At 37.9% G+C, this 12,185-nt stretch overlaps 1 protein-coding gene across 2 annotated transcripts in view; it reads left to right on the plus strand.

Annotated features, from left to right (window-relative positions):
- TULP3 (TUB like protein 3) overlaps positions 1–12,185 on the plus strand; it is a 74,551-nt gene that overhangs the window by 44,917 nt on the left and 17,449 nt on the right. For both annotated transcript variants that reach the window (XM_024568454.4, XM_053920911.2), the window contains 3 exons: positions 1,746–1,797; positions 9,006–9,165; positions 9,853–10,029. In XM_024568454.4, coding sequence (XP_024424222.2) covers positions 1,746–1,797; positions 9,006–9,165; positions 9,853–10,029 — 389 coding nt within the window. The remainder of the gene's footprint in view (positions 1–1,745; positions 1,798–9,005; positions 9,166–9,852; positions 10,030–12,185) is intronic.

The following is a 12,185-nucleotide window of genomic DNA, read 5'->3' on the forward strand; positions in this document are numbered from 1 at the left end:
ACCAAGTTACCCTTTTCTATGTAATAGTCATAATTTTTTTGTCTTAGTTGTTTTACACAGAACTTTTTCAGATTTATACTAATATTTTCTGAATACTAATAATATTCTAGCACCGTATTCATAAAGCTAGAATTGTAAAATATGTGAATGAGGATAGACAACATTAAGGCAAACCGGAACATATCTGGGAGAAATTCAGCACCCACAGAATTGAGGCCAGAATTTTATCTGGTATTTTTATTTGTCTGTCTTTTCTTTTGAGCAGGGAAAATGGAGATGGTTTATTTTGAATGCCCAATGTTTTTTTAAACATAAAGAATATAAGGGAATTAATAGAGGAGATTGTCAGAGAATCAGAATGCTCCTCTACACCTGTAGTTAAAGGGTTAATATGCAGGAAGAGTCTTGGAGATAGTATTCAGATTCCAAGTTGCTAGGCATTATTAAAAGCATAAAACCTTCTACAATGTAGGAATGTAATGGTAAACCATTTATCCATGGATGGATACTTCTGTGTGCTTACTCCAAGTGTAGGAAAAGCCATGCTTCCCTTTGCAGCCATGGCAATTTTCTTTTTCAATAGGATCTTGTTTTTACAGTTTTTTTTCTGACAGTAAGCTCCTAGTGAAAATTTTTAATAGAAATATTTCGGATTCATTTCTGCCTTGTTCCAAGTTTATTCTTTCCAAGAATGCTGTGTCACAAAATAAAATCTTAAATTAGGAACTCTGGCTGATGTGGCTCAGTGGAGTGAGTGCTGGTCTGGGAACCAAACGGTTGCAGATTCGATTCCCAGTCAGTGCACATGCCTGGGTTGTGGGCCAGGTCCCCAGTGGGGGGTGTGCAGGAGGCAACCACACATTGATGTTTCTTCCCCTCTCTCTAAAAGCAAATAAAATAAGTAAATAAAATCTAAAACAAAATATTTTAAAAATCTTAAGTTAGGAAAAGGCTTCAGAGAGAGTTTTTAAAAAGCTCAAAAGGTTTGGTTTGTCAATTGAAGACAGAAATTCATTCCATTTTTTTTGTTGTTGTTCTGTCTCCTACTGGTATTAGATCTTATCTGTTCATCCATATTTCTAGTCTCCAATGACTGACATGCTTCATTAATGGCAAACTTAAAGAGTAAACCTAGAACCAATGGGATATAGTGAGATGTTATACATAATCTAATTCTTCCTCTCTTAGAACTAGCTATAAATAAATAAATAAATAAGTAAATAAGTAAATAAAGTATATTTGGTCTCAGGTGAAAATTAAACTCTGGAAAGAGACCAGGATTAGGGTCTGTTTGTGCTGGTCAGTCTTATGCATGGCTCTCCAAGTCTTTTGTTACTTCATCTTCAAAGTGTGAAAAATAACAATATCTGAGTTATAAGGTTGTTTTGGGGGAATAACTAAAATAATGCATTAAAATACTTAGCAGTGCATCCTGAATATAATGAGTACTTAATAAATGATTTAAAAGATTTAAAAAATTCCTGCACGTGTGGATCTGTGTTCTCCATCTTTTCCTTATCCTTTGGGTTTTTCAATCTCCTCAGGTCCTTTGTGAAATAAATATGGCATTAAGGACAACGAGTCCTCCTGAGGTCAATGTGGGCAGCATGTAGAAACTGCTGCCTTCCCGAAGACAGAATTCATTGGTTCCAAATAGCCCAAAGGAGTAATACATGGAAAAGATGAAATTGACATTTTAAAAGGATTTTCTCATTATATGCTTGCTTTTCACATTTTTTAAACAGTGCCTTTGAAGATGAGACCATGAAGCTTCGACAGCTGAAACTAGATAATCAGGTGAGCAGAGTATTCTCTTTTGAAATAAGTAAAGATCTGTACTGGCCCTGATGCTGACAGTCTTGACTCTGAAGTCTTGGTAGGGTCTTAGAAAGAAGACTTGAAAGTAAAAGGCTTTGATGTTACTCACTAAGCAGTGTCTGGACTTAGCAGCTGTTGAACCAAGGTCCTGGACTATGGGAAGACCAAAGTGATTTGAGGACATCAGCAATAAAACTGGCCTTGGATTTGTAATCACTGGAAATCCCTGGGCACCCTTCAAAAGAATTAGAAGAATGTTAACACTGTAATTTTATGTACTTATCTGGTCCTTAAGTACCTCTCTACAGTGTAATTTCATTTAACTACAAGATTTTTTTCTTACCCAAATCTTACCCATCCTGCTGAATTTAAAAACTTCCATTGCTTGCAGAATAATTTTATTCACAGCACTGGTCCCAACTTTAGCTATACATTAAACTTTTTTTTTTTTTTGCAATGATTTCATTTACATTTGTTTCCTCCACTAGACTAAGTTCCATGAGAACAGGAAGCAAGTTTTTCTATGATGACTGTTATGTCAGAAGCTCATAGCATAGTGCTGGGCATACAATAATTCTTCATTAAATATTTGAGTGAAGGAATAAGTGAACAGTTTTGTATTTTTACATGTTATGATTATCATGATTAGTCAGCTTAAAACCTATAGCCAACATAGCATATTTGCTATTTCATATGAATGTTTTTTAATTCAGGAAATTCTATAGCTCTAGTCCACCCGTGTAGGACAATTAACAGTCAAAGTGTTTCAACTCCATAGGTAACTAAAAAGACCTCTAAAGTTTTGTCTTGCTTCTTTATGTTGCTGTTGGAATTAATAATGGGACTTTAAGCATAATAAATTAAAGGTGGAGTCATGAAGAACTAGGAAAGAGGTCTCGGCAGAGCATGCAGGGATGTGTGAAGCAACCCTCCACAGCAGGACGAAGTAGAGATGCAGATGGGAATGCCACCCTGATCCCTGAAACTGCACTGGTACTTGTGATTGATCCTGGCCTCCTCTGCAGAGCACGTTCCAAACCCTTTGTGACAATGGCACTGCCCTGGAGACTGTCATCGCATCCTGCTGCCCTTCAGGTCACCAGATGGTGGAGTGGGTGCCCATTGGTCTTCAGGGATCTCATGTGCTAGCCTGTGCCACCATAGGAGACCTTTTGCTTCAAGGCTGCAGTGACCACCTCCAGTGCCTGCTGCCCTAGCAGCCTACTTGACAGGGCCTTCCTCCTGCCTCATGAAGTACATGGAGAGGAGTGAGCCTCCAGCCTTGGTGCTCCCACAGGAGCCACCCAGCTTGGCCTAAAGCACCTGAATAATGACAGCAATGCCATGGCAGTTCCTGAGCCATGCGGCTCAGCCCAACCCGTGTAGACAAGGACCCAAGACCCATGCTCTGAGCTCTCCCCACACCTGGTGGCCGTGCACAGGGCAGACCTCACCTGCTCCAGGTTGCAGGAGTGCCTGGCCACCATACCCTCTACACCTTGAGGGCCAGGCTCATCCCACTATCTGGTCTCCTCAATCTCTATGTCCAGCATATGTCCAGCTCCAGATTGATCAGTAAAATCCACTTCTAGGCTTAGGGATCCTTCAGGAAGAGCTGACTGATGTCCAAGGCTGGGGGCCCCAGTGCAGGTGACCAGTCCCTAGGGAGCCCGGCTATAGTGGTTTTTATGGTTTGAAACCACTGCTGAGGTTAATATACCAGCTGCAGCCTCCCTCCACGTGGCTTCCTTTAAAGATACTGGGGACATGTTAAGCAAATATTCATATATTCTAAACCCAAGTTTTTTATTAGAAATATTTGTAGATATTTTCTCTAACTGTATGGGTTTTCTTTTTACTTTCTTGAGGGTATCATCTTCAACACAAAAGTTTAATTTGTCTACTGTTTCTTTTGTCATATGTACTTTTGTGTCGTATCTGAGAAACCATTGTCTACCTAAGGTTACAAAGACTTGCTACTTTTTTTTCTTCTAATAGTTTTTACACTTTTTCTGATTTGTTTTGACCTTATTGTTATCTATGATGTGAAATGAGGGTTTAGCTTCATTGTGTTGCATGTAGCTATCCAGTTGTCCCACCACCATTTATTGAAAAGCTCTCTTTCCCATGGAATATATTTTGTTTTTATATTTACTAGTTTTGCTATGGTATTTGTATTTTTAGGGTATGCAGACACCTTAGTTGGCTACAGAAAGTAAAAAATTTCAGACCCTTCCAGTGATGTCACTGAGACATGGATACACATAAGGGTGCCATCTGGTGGACGATGGATTCGAGTATAACACAGGCTCTTTAGGCCAGGTTGCCTCTCCATTTGTACACACCCTTAAAGGAGAGGCAGTCATCAGTGCATTGAATTGGTATTTTAAGAAGTCTGATTTAGAACTTTTAGTTTTTTTCTTCCTATGAGCTCACTATTTGTGCCAGGGAAGCTAATTCTTTTTAGCCAAACTGATAGATATCAGGCAACCATACTGAACATGTTGGTTGTATCTTGTGATCAGCCAGTCTGTTCCAAGAGTGCCATAATGTAACCAGCCCGTCATCTCTAGGGAGTCTTTGGAAAATTGAGAACCAGTGAAGTTAAGCTGTCATTAATTTGAGGGTTGCCTAAGCTTTATTATTTTATTGAGTTAAGCCCCTTGATGGAAATATCCCCTTTCCCCATCTAATCTCTTTTATTTCCTCATTTATTTTGCCATCAATTACCATTTGATATTTTGCCCCCAGGGAAAATGGAGTAGAGCATACCACTAGATTCTGGAGAAAATGGATCCTTTGAGTCACTGTTCAATTTCCAAGGGAATTGGGAAATTTAAAGGTTATATAGCACTTAATCCTGAAGGCAGCATATTCTAATTGCATAAAGGGCACTGAACCTTTGGTTCTCTTCCTAACTTCCTAACTCCTTTGTGTATGCAGCCTTTAAAACATCCTTAGCTTCTTATGGGAGGTAAAACATAAATGAGCCCTGGCTCAGCGTGTGCCTACCCTACGCTGGCAGGCGCGGGTAACCTGTTGAACTCCATTTGTGATGGGGATCAGGGGTTGCTATTATTCCCCATGAATGAGGAGTTTCCAGTAAGTGCAGGTCATAAGCTTGCGTTAAGTCCCTGCCCTTTGTACACACTGCCTGTTGCTACTACCGATTGGATGGTTTAGTGAGATCCTTGGATCACCCAGGGTTGGTCCATGGCCCTGGCAGAGCACTGAGAAGATGGTGGAACTTGACTATCAAGAGAAAGTAAAAGTCCTAACAAGGTTTCTGTAGGAAAACCTGAAAAAAAAAGCTAAATCGGGTGACAGTTTCTACCAAATGGCAATTCACCCATGTGTAATGTTTACCTTAAACGAATAGCCAGATATGTCTCCAGCAAAATGGGTTTACTAGGGAACAACAAGGAATTGCAGTTTGGGACATTTGGTCTAATGGCAAACCATGGGCAAGTACAGAGAAATAAAGGAAAGAACCACTCTTTTATGGACTTGCTAGTAGTTGTGGCTGTGAAGTTCACAGTTTGAATCTACATTTTTTTAACAAACTAATTTTAGTTTTATTTTGACATCTGAAGCGTCTGAACAAAACTTTTAGGGATACTGTGTAGTGGGTTGAAGTGTGCTGCTTATGGGTTGAGCTCCAAGGGGCTTTCACCTCCTGAGTCATCTCAAACCTCCTACGTGTTCCAGTTTCTCTCCCCAGCTGTCTAATACTACCATGAGGACTCAGACTGCTAGGTAACCAGCCTTTATGTGCATGTCCCTGGACGAGTCAATTAATTGCAATTCCCTATACGGATCCTGCACATCGTGTGGGGATACCCTTTGATGTCTCCACACAGATTCTTAATCATCTAAGAATACTTGAGATTTGAGCTAGAGGAAGGAAGTACCCTTTATCTTCGGAGCAGAGCAAGTTCAGACTCTCATTTATCCAGCCAAAGGTTTTGTTCAGACTCTGAAAAAACATGGTGGGGAAAGAACTGGGTTGGGGGTGCCAGAGGTGTACTCAAGAAAAAGAGAGTACCTGTTTTTCCTCCCCTTGAGTTGTTGATATAAGTGAATTGAAGCGTGATGGAGAAAGGTTTCAGCAGGTACCTTGTTAAGCTCTCTGTGGCCAGGAATGTAGTTGGCCCTTTGTGGATCTAAGAATGTGTTTTTTTTCAGTGACTCTAGATGTAATGTGTGACACCTAGCTCTTTGGCTTCCCTTTTCTAGACCACAAACACACTAGTCAAACTCACAATAGTCAGTTCTGAAAGCAGGCATCACTTCATTAAGTTACAGTGAGAACTCTTAACTCTTCCAGTGGGCATTCAGGTCTACTGTACATGATTCTCTGTTATTGGGAATTTGGTGCTTTAGAAGTTAAACTGAAAATTAGAAGGCTAATTGGAAAGCAAGGGATTAGAGGAAATGAAATTAGATGGTACTGAGGTATAGTTAGATCATCAAGGCCTTTATAGTTTCTTGTGCTCAAAATGAGTAAGCTCTGCCAGTAAAGAAAATATTCTTGTCTACCAAATTTAGTATTTCTCTTTCTTGGACAGGCTGGATAAAAAACTGTCAAATTCTAGCTCTTTGGTTTCCCTTCTCTAGACCACAGAGAATACTCCTTTTCTATTAACATAGGTAAATAAAAAATGTGTTTCTGTTTCATCTGTTGTTTCACGATTAGGAGACTACGTGACACTAAACAGCTGTGGCCATGTAGGTAAGATGTGGCAATTTCTCCTGTCCTTATACTTCATAGTTACCATATCTTCAGGCAGGTTACTTTTCATCCATTACACAAGACTTCTCAGTTGCTAAAAGAACCTTACCAGTAAGTTCTATGAGGAGGTCCTCATTATAATCTCCTGTGTATTTAGTGTTCCCGGTACATTAAGGTCCATCTATTCATATTAACTCATGAGTCTCATAATAATCTCAGAAACCCCAATTATTCCTTCCATCTTGCTCTAAATTCTCTATTCATTCTTTTTCTTATACAGTAAGTCCTCACTTTATGTCCTCAATAGGTTCTGCAACTTTAAGCAAAATGATGTATAGGAAAACCAGTTTTACCATGGGATAATTGATATAAACAAGAGTTAAGTTCCTATGCATCCCTTCAACATTATAATGAAATGATGTTGTTCGAGGATCTGCTGTAAACAAAGTTGGGTAAAAATAGTCCTATTTCTTCCATGTCTTCTGAATTTATCTGCAAGTTTTCATCAGGCCAGTTCAGGAAAAGCACATTTCCTTTCCCATAGATGGTCTCACCTCTTGGAGCAATTCTTGTTAGTGGCACTTTTTAAAAGCAATATTAATGAATAAAAGTAAATAGATATATTTTTGCCTAAGAAACAATAAAGTAGGTTATAATATCTTTGCTTTTAAATAATGGCTTAATTTTTTAGCTTGAGACTTGGTACTTTCCTATTCTGAGATATCCTAGAACCATAATAATTTCTATGTATTATAAAGCCTTATTTGCCAAAGCTTAAAAATAATATATGTGCCAGTACCTTCCTTTCCATCTTGTTGGATATTTTTCTCATACTCTCACATGCTTTTTTCCTGAATTTTCTTTCTATCATGCTCCTTATCTTCTTTTATGCATAAATTGATTGCTTTCTATTTGCAGAGTTCCAAGTGCTATTTTTTTTTCTTCTCGTCCTTTGCCCTAATTTTTTATGTATTTGGTTAATATATAAAAAAGAGCAAGAAAGCAACAGTTATTGTTTTTTTGCTAATTAAAACATGAAAATAATTTGGGGTTTAGACTATATTAAATTTTATTTTTCTTTCAATCACAAAGGTAAGAAAAATTAAAAATACAGAAAACTAGAAAGCACTGGCCAGGTGTCTCAGTTGGTTGGAGCATTGTCCCGTACACCAAAAGTTGCGGATTTGATTCCTGGTCAGGGCACATGCCTAGGTTATGGGTTTGATCCCCAGTCAGGGTATGTACGGGACGCAGCTGATCAATGTTTCTCTCTCATGTCAATGTCTCTATCTCTTTCTCTCTAAAATCAATAAACATATCCTTAGGTGAGGATTAAAAAAAAAATAAGAGGAAAAAAAGGAAATTAATTATTTAATTCTACCACCCAAAGAATGTTTTTTTTGTGTTGTTTTATCTTTTACCCATGCTTATGTGTTTATATAGTTTAAACTTGTGTTGATAATAATATGATAATTACTATATATATTTTAAGTAGACTTGGATCATGGAATGCATTTGTATCATTATTAGTATAGGTGCTCAATAAATATTATTTTTGTATTATTAGCTGCTCTCTTTCGGGGGCAGGTTTATACACACAGGAAGTTGTTCAAAGTGTACTAATCCTAAATCTACATCGGGATGATTTTTTACATGTGCATACACTCAATATCAACAGCTCAGTTCATGATGCAGAGCATTTCTAGGACCCTACAAGGTATGTTCTTGCCACTTCCCAGGAAACTGCCTCTGCCCCACAATAGTTACTCTCCGACTTCCATCACCTTCAGTTAGTTTGCTTTGCCTGTTCTTGGACTTGATATAAATGGAATCATCCAGTGTGTACTCTTTTGTGTCTGGCTTCTTCTACTCAGTAAGTGTGTGGTGGTGGGGGGAGTCTTTCCATGTTATAGTATGTATCACTAGTTTGATCTCTTTGTTGACATGTAAAATTCCATTCATATGATGGTACCACAATTTATTAACTCTCCTCTTGATGGATATTTGGGCTGTTTCTAATCTGGAGCTATTATGAGTAAAAATTCAGTAGTCCTTTGAATCCAAAGAATAGAAAATCATATTTCTCCTCATTGGCTCCCTCCTGCCAGCCCTTCATTTACTGCAAACCTTAGAAAATCATATTTTTATTCAATGTTATTCCACAAAGAAGTTTACACAATAAAATAATAGTAAAATAGTGAAAGAAATACAGAAAATTAAAATAAGGATAAAATACCAATGCCTGGGCAGATAAACATAGTATGCAGTCTTTTAGGTCTAATAAATATTTATTAAATGAATGAATCCTTTTCCCTCTCTGTGCCTCAATTTTCTCATAAGTGGGAAAATTAATTCACAAGGATTTTGTGTGAGAATCAGTGTAACACTGCAAATGTTCAAAGTAGATAGGCCTTATCATAACTCTTCTGCCTATAATATCAAAATTTTTTCCTAGCGAGCGCTTCTGGAGAAGAAACAGAGAAAAAAGCGCCTGGAACCACTCATGGTACAGCCGAATCCGGAAGCCAGGCTACGTCGGTCAAAGCCAAGAGGTGGTGAGGAGCAAACTCCTTTGGTGGAACCTCATACCCCTCACAACCATGTCATCCTACACGGTGTGTATTTAGGCAGCATCTCTTACTTTTGGGGTACAGTTTTCATAAAACCAGAGGAAGGCAGGAGGATTCTTAGATAGATCAAAGGAACAATATTAGCATTGTCATTGGGTACCTTCATAAATTTTTATAATCAAATTCTGATCTTTGAGTTAAAACAAAAGCAATAGTCTAATCAGTAGAAGGTACTGTAAAGTTAATGCCCACACTAGAATTGATATTTTTAGATGCCAGATGAATTAGTCCAAAATAGTCTATTTGAGGAGCAGAGTTAACTTTGAAGCCAGAAGTATGTAGAGAGCATCCATTCTTCTAATAGATAGATTCAAAGGATCATCTGAGATGATGAGAGGAAGAAGAGAGAATAGGGTTATGAACCTCTAAATCAAGCCCCCTGAGCTACTGACTTGTATGGGATCTGAACTTTGGCAGACCTAGTTTGTTTCCACAGTCCCATTCTTAAGTTTCTCAAGGCAACATCAAGTACGTTTTACTTTAATAAGAGTCAGCATGTTAATAAAACGAACACCGGTTCAGGATTACTCTGTTAACAAATGTCCTTGCGGATGTTTAGGAAAGAGGAGAAATGAAATGATTTGGTGGTTCTTGATTCTGATGACTTAAACCAAACCCACACAGCTCAATAGTGGATTATGTTTTCCCTTTTCCCCCCTTTTTGTTCCCTAGGCATTGATGGGCCAGCTGCCTTCCTGAAGCCAGATGCTCAAGATTTGGAAACCAAACTTCATGTTCTCTCAGTTGGCTCTTCTGCTACAGAAGAGGATACTGAAGGAAATGTTGATGGGGAAAGCACTTTGGATACTGCTTCTAAGCCAGATCTTCAGGAAATTCTCCAAAAACACAGTGAGGGTTGTCATGATTTTAAGGCAGTTTGTCTTAGCCATTTATAATCTTTTATTTTACTTTCTTTGTTGATTAACAATCTAGATGACTCAGCGTTGCTTGTCATGTGGCTTAGGGCTTTATAGAGGTGACAGTGTTGGGCATCTTTGACATCTGAGAATTAATTGGTCATTGTCAGTGATAGTAATTAGTATTTATCCTATTGCCTAAGAAAAATAAGATAATTAAATCAAATGTGAAATATTAGCAGCATTAGCTACTATATATGACTATTTCTTTTTGATATTTTATGTTTAGTTCCTACCCTTTTCCTTTGACAAGGTTGCCACTCAAGTCCCATGCTGTGCTTCCATTTCACGGTTAATACTGATCTAGTGATAAGGGAAAGATAAATAGCCAGCTTAATGGAAACACACACTGGATCAAAATGTATTTAAGCTAACACTTCTTTTTTCATCTTATAATGCTGGTTTCTTTTATGAAAATTAAAAACAACCTACAATTTCAATCACTGTTTCCAGGGACAACTCTTTAAATACTTGAGCCAGCTATCAAGCATAAGCTAATACTTTTTTTGACTAGAGCCTACTTTCTGCCAGTTGAAGTTGCCATTTCCATAAACATTCCTGAAAAGGGATTTCAGACATCCCTTTTAGTCTTCTTTCCTTCTTAGAAAAATAATTATGTTTATTTTATTATGTTTATGTTTATTAAATAATAATAATTCCTTCCTCTTAAGAGAAGGAATTTAAGTGTCTCCTTTTCAGATGAGAAGACCAAAGCCCAATAATGAATTAATATTTGTTGGGTGCTTACTTTGTAATAGGTAGGCATTGCTACGTCCTAGGCTGTATGAATCAGAAGATTATACCACAAAATTTTAGAATAGATGTACATTCAAACAAGTTCACACATTCATTCATTTAAGAAACATGTATTGCGTATATAAATACTACGTAACAGGCATTGTTCTAAGCACTTAGGATACAATAGTAAACATGGTTCCTGCCCCCATGGAGCATTTATTCTGATTGAGACTTCATGCACTTAAATAGCAAAGAGAGCATGGAGAGGGGTGTCTAACCCAGAGTTGAAGGTTTAGGAAGCTTTCCAGAAAAAGTGATGTTTAATGTACAGCCTGATTCAGGAAAAGGAGCTGGCAAGTTTAGAATGGCTGTAACTGAGAGTATGATGTGATGAGGTTTTAGAAGGGGAATGTAGAGAGATGAGTCTGGAGAGGTAAATGGGCTCTGATGATATAGGACATTATAGGCCACATTTGGAATTTGGGCTTTATCTGAAGAGTAATAGGAACCAACGAGGGATTTTAAGCTGAGAAATCATATCAGATTTGGGCTGTAGAGAAATTACTCAGCATTATAAAGAATAAATTGGAAGTGGGGCAGGTGTGGAAAGCAGGAAAACTGCTTAGGAGGTGGTTTGGCTGATGGCCTGTCCTAGAGTTATAACGTGGAGTACGCCAGAGTAAAAATAAGAGAGAGAGGGAATTACACTGCCAGGGCAATGAAAAAGGGACAAGGAAGGGGTCAAAGGAAAGTGATGATTAACTGAGTTGTGGAGGGTGCACATCCTCCTGTGCACTGGTGTCACCTGTGCAGCAGCTGGAGATGGACATTTTTGAGTGTCTTTTGTATGTCAGGCATTTGACATACATTAAATTACCTCAATTTAATATTTGTAGCAGTACTTTGAGGACTTTATGTATTATTAGTCTCTTCATGTTACATATAAGCAGATGACATGATAGTGTACATGGAAAATCCTATAGACTCTACCAAAAAACTAGTCAACCTAATAAATGAATTTGGCAAAACAGCTGGATACAAAGTCAGTACTCAGAAATCAAAGGCATTCTTATATACCAACAATGAAACATAAGAAACAGAAATCAGGGAAAACATCCCATTTGATATAGCAAGAAGAAACATAAAATACCTAGGAATAAACCTAACCAAGGAGGTAAAAGACCTGTACTCAGAAAACTACACAACACTGAAGAAAGAAATTAAGGAAGACACAACCAAATGGAAGCATGTACCATGTTCATGGATTGGAAGAATTAACATCATCAAAATGGCCATACTGCTCAAAGTGATTTATAGATTCAAGGCAATCCCTATTAAAGTACCCATGAC

The sequence above is a fragment of the Desmodus rotundus genome, chromosome 3, assembly GCF_022682495.2.
Source record: "Desmodus rotundus isolate HL8 chromosome 3, HLdesRot8A.1, whole genome shotgun sequence".
Taxonomy (NCBI): Eukaryota; Metazoa; Chordata; class Mammalia; order Chiroptera; family Phyllostomidae; genus Desmodus; species Desmodus rotundus.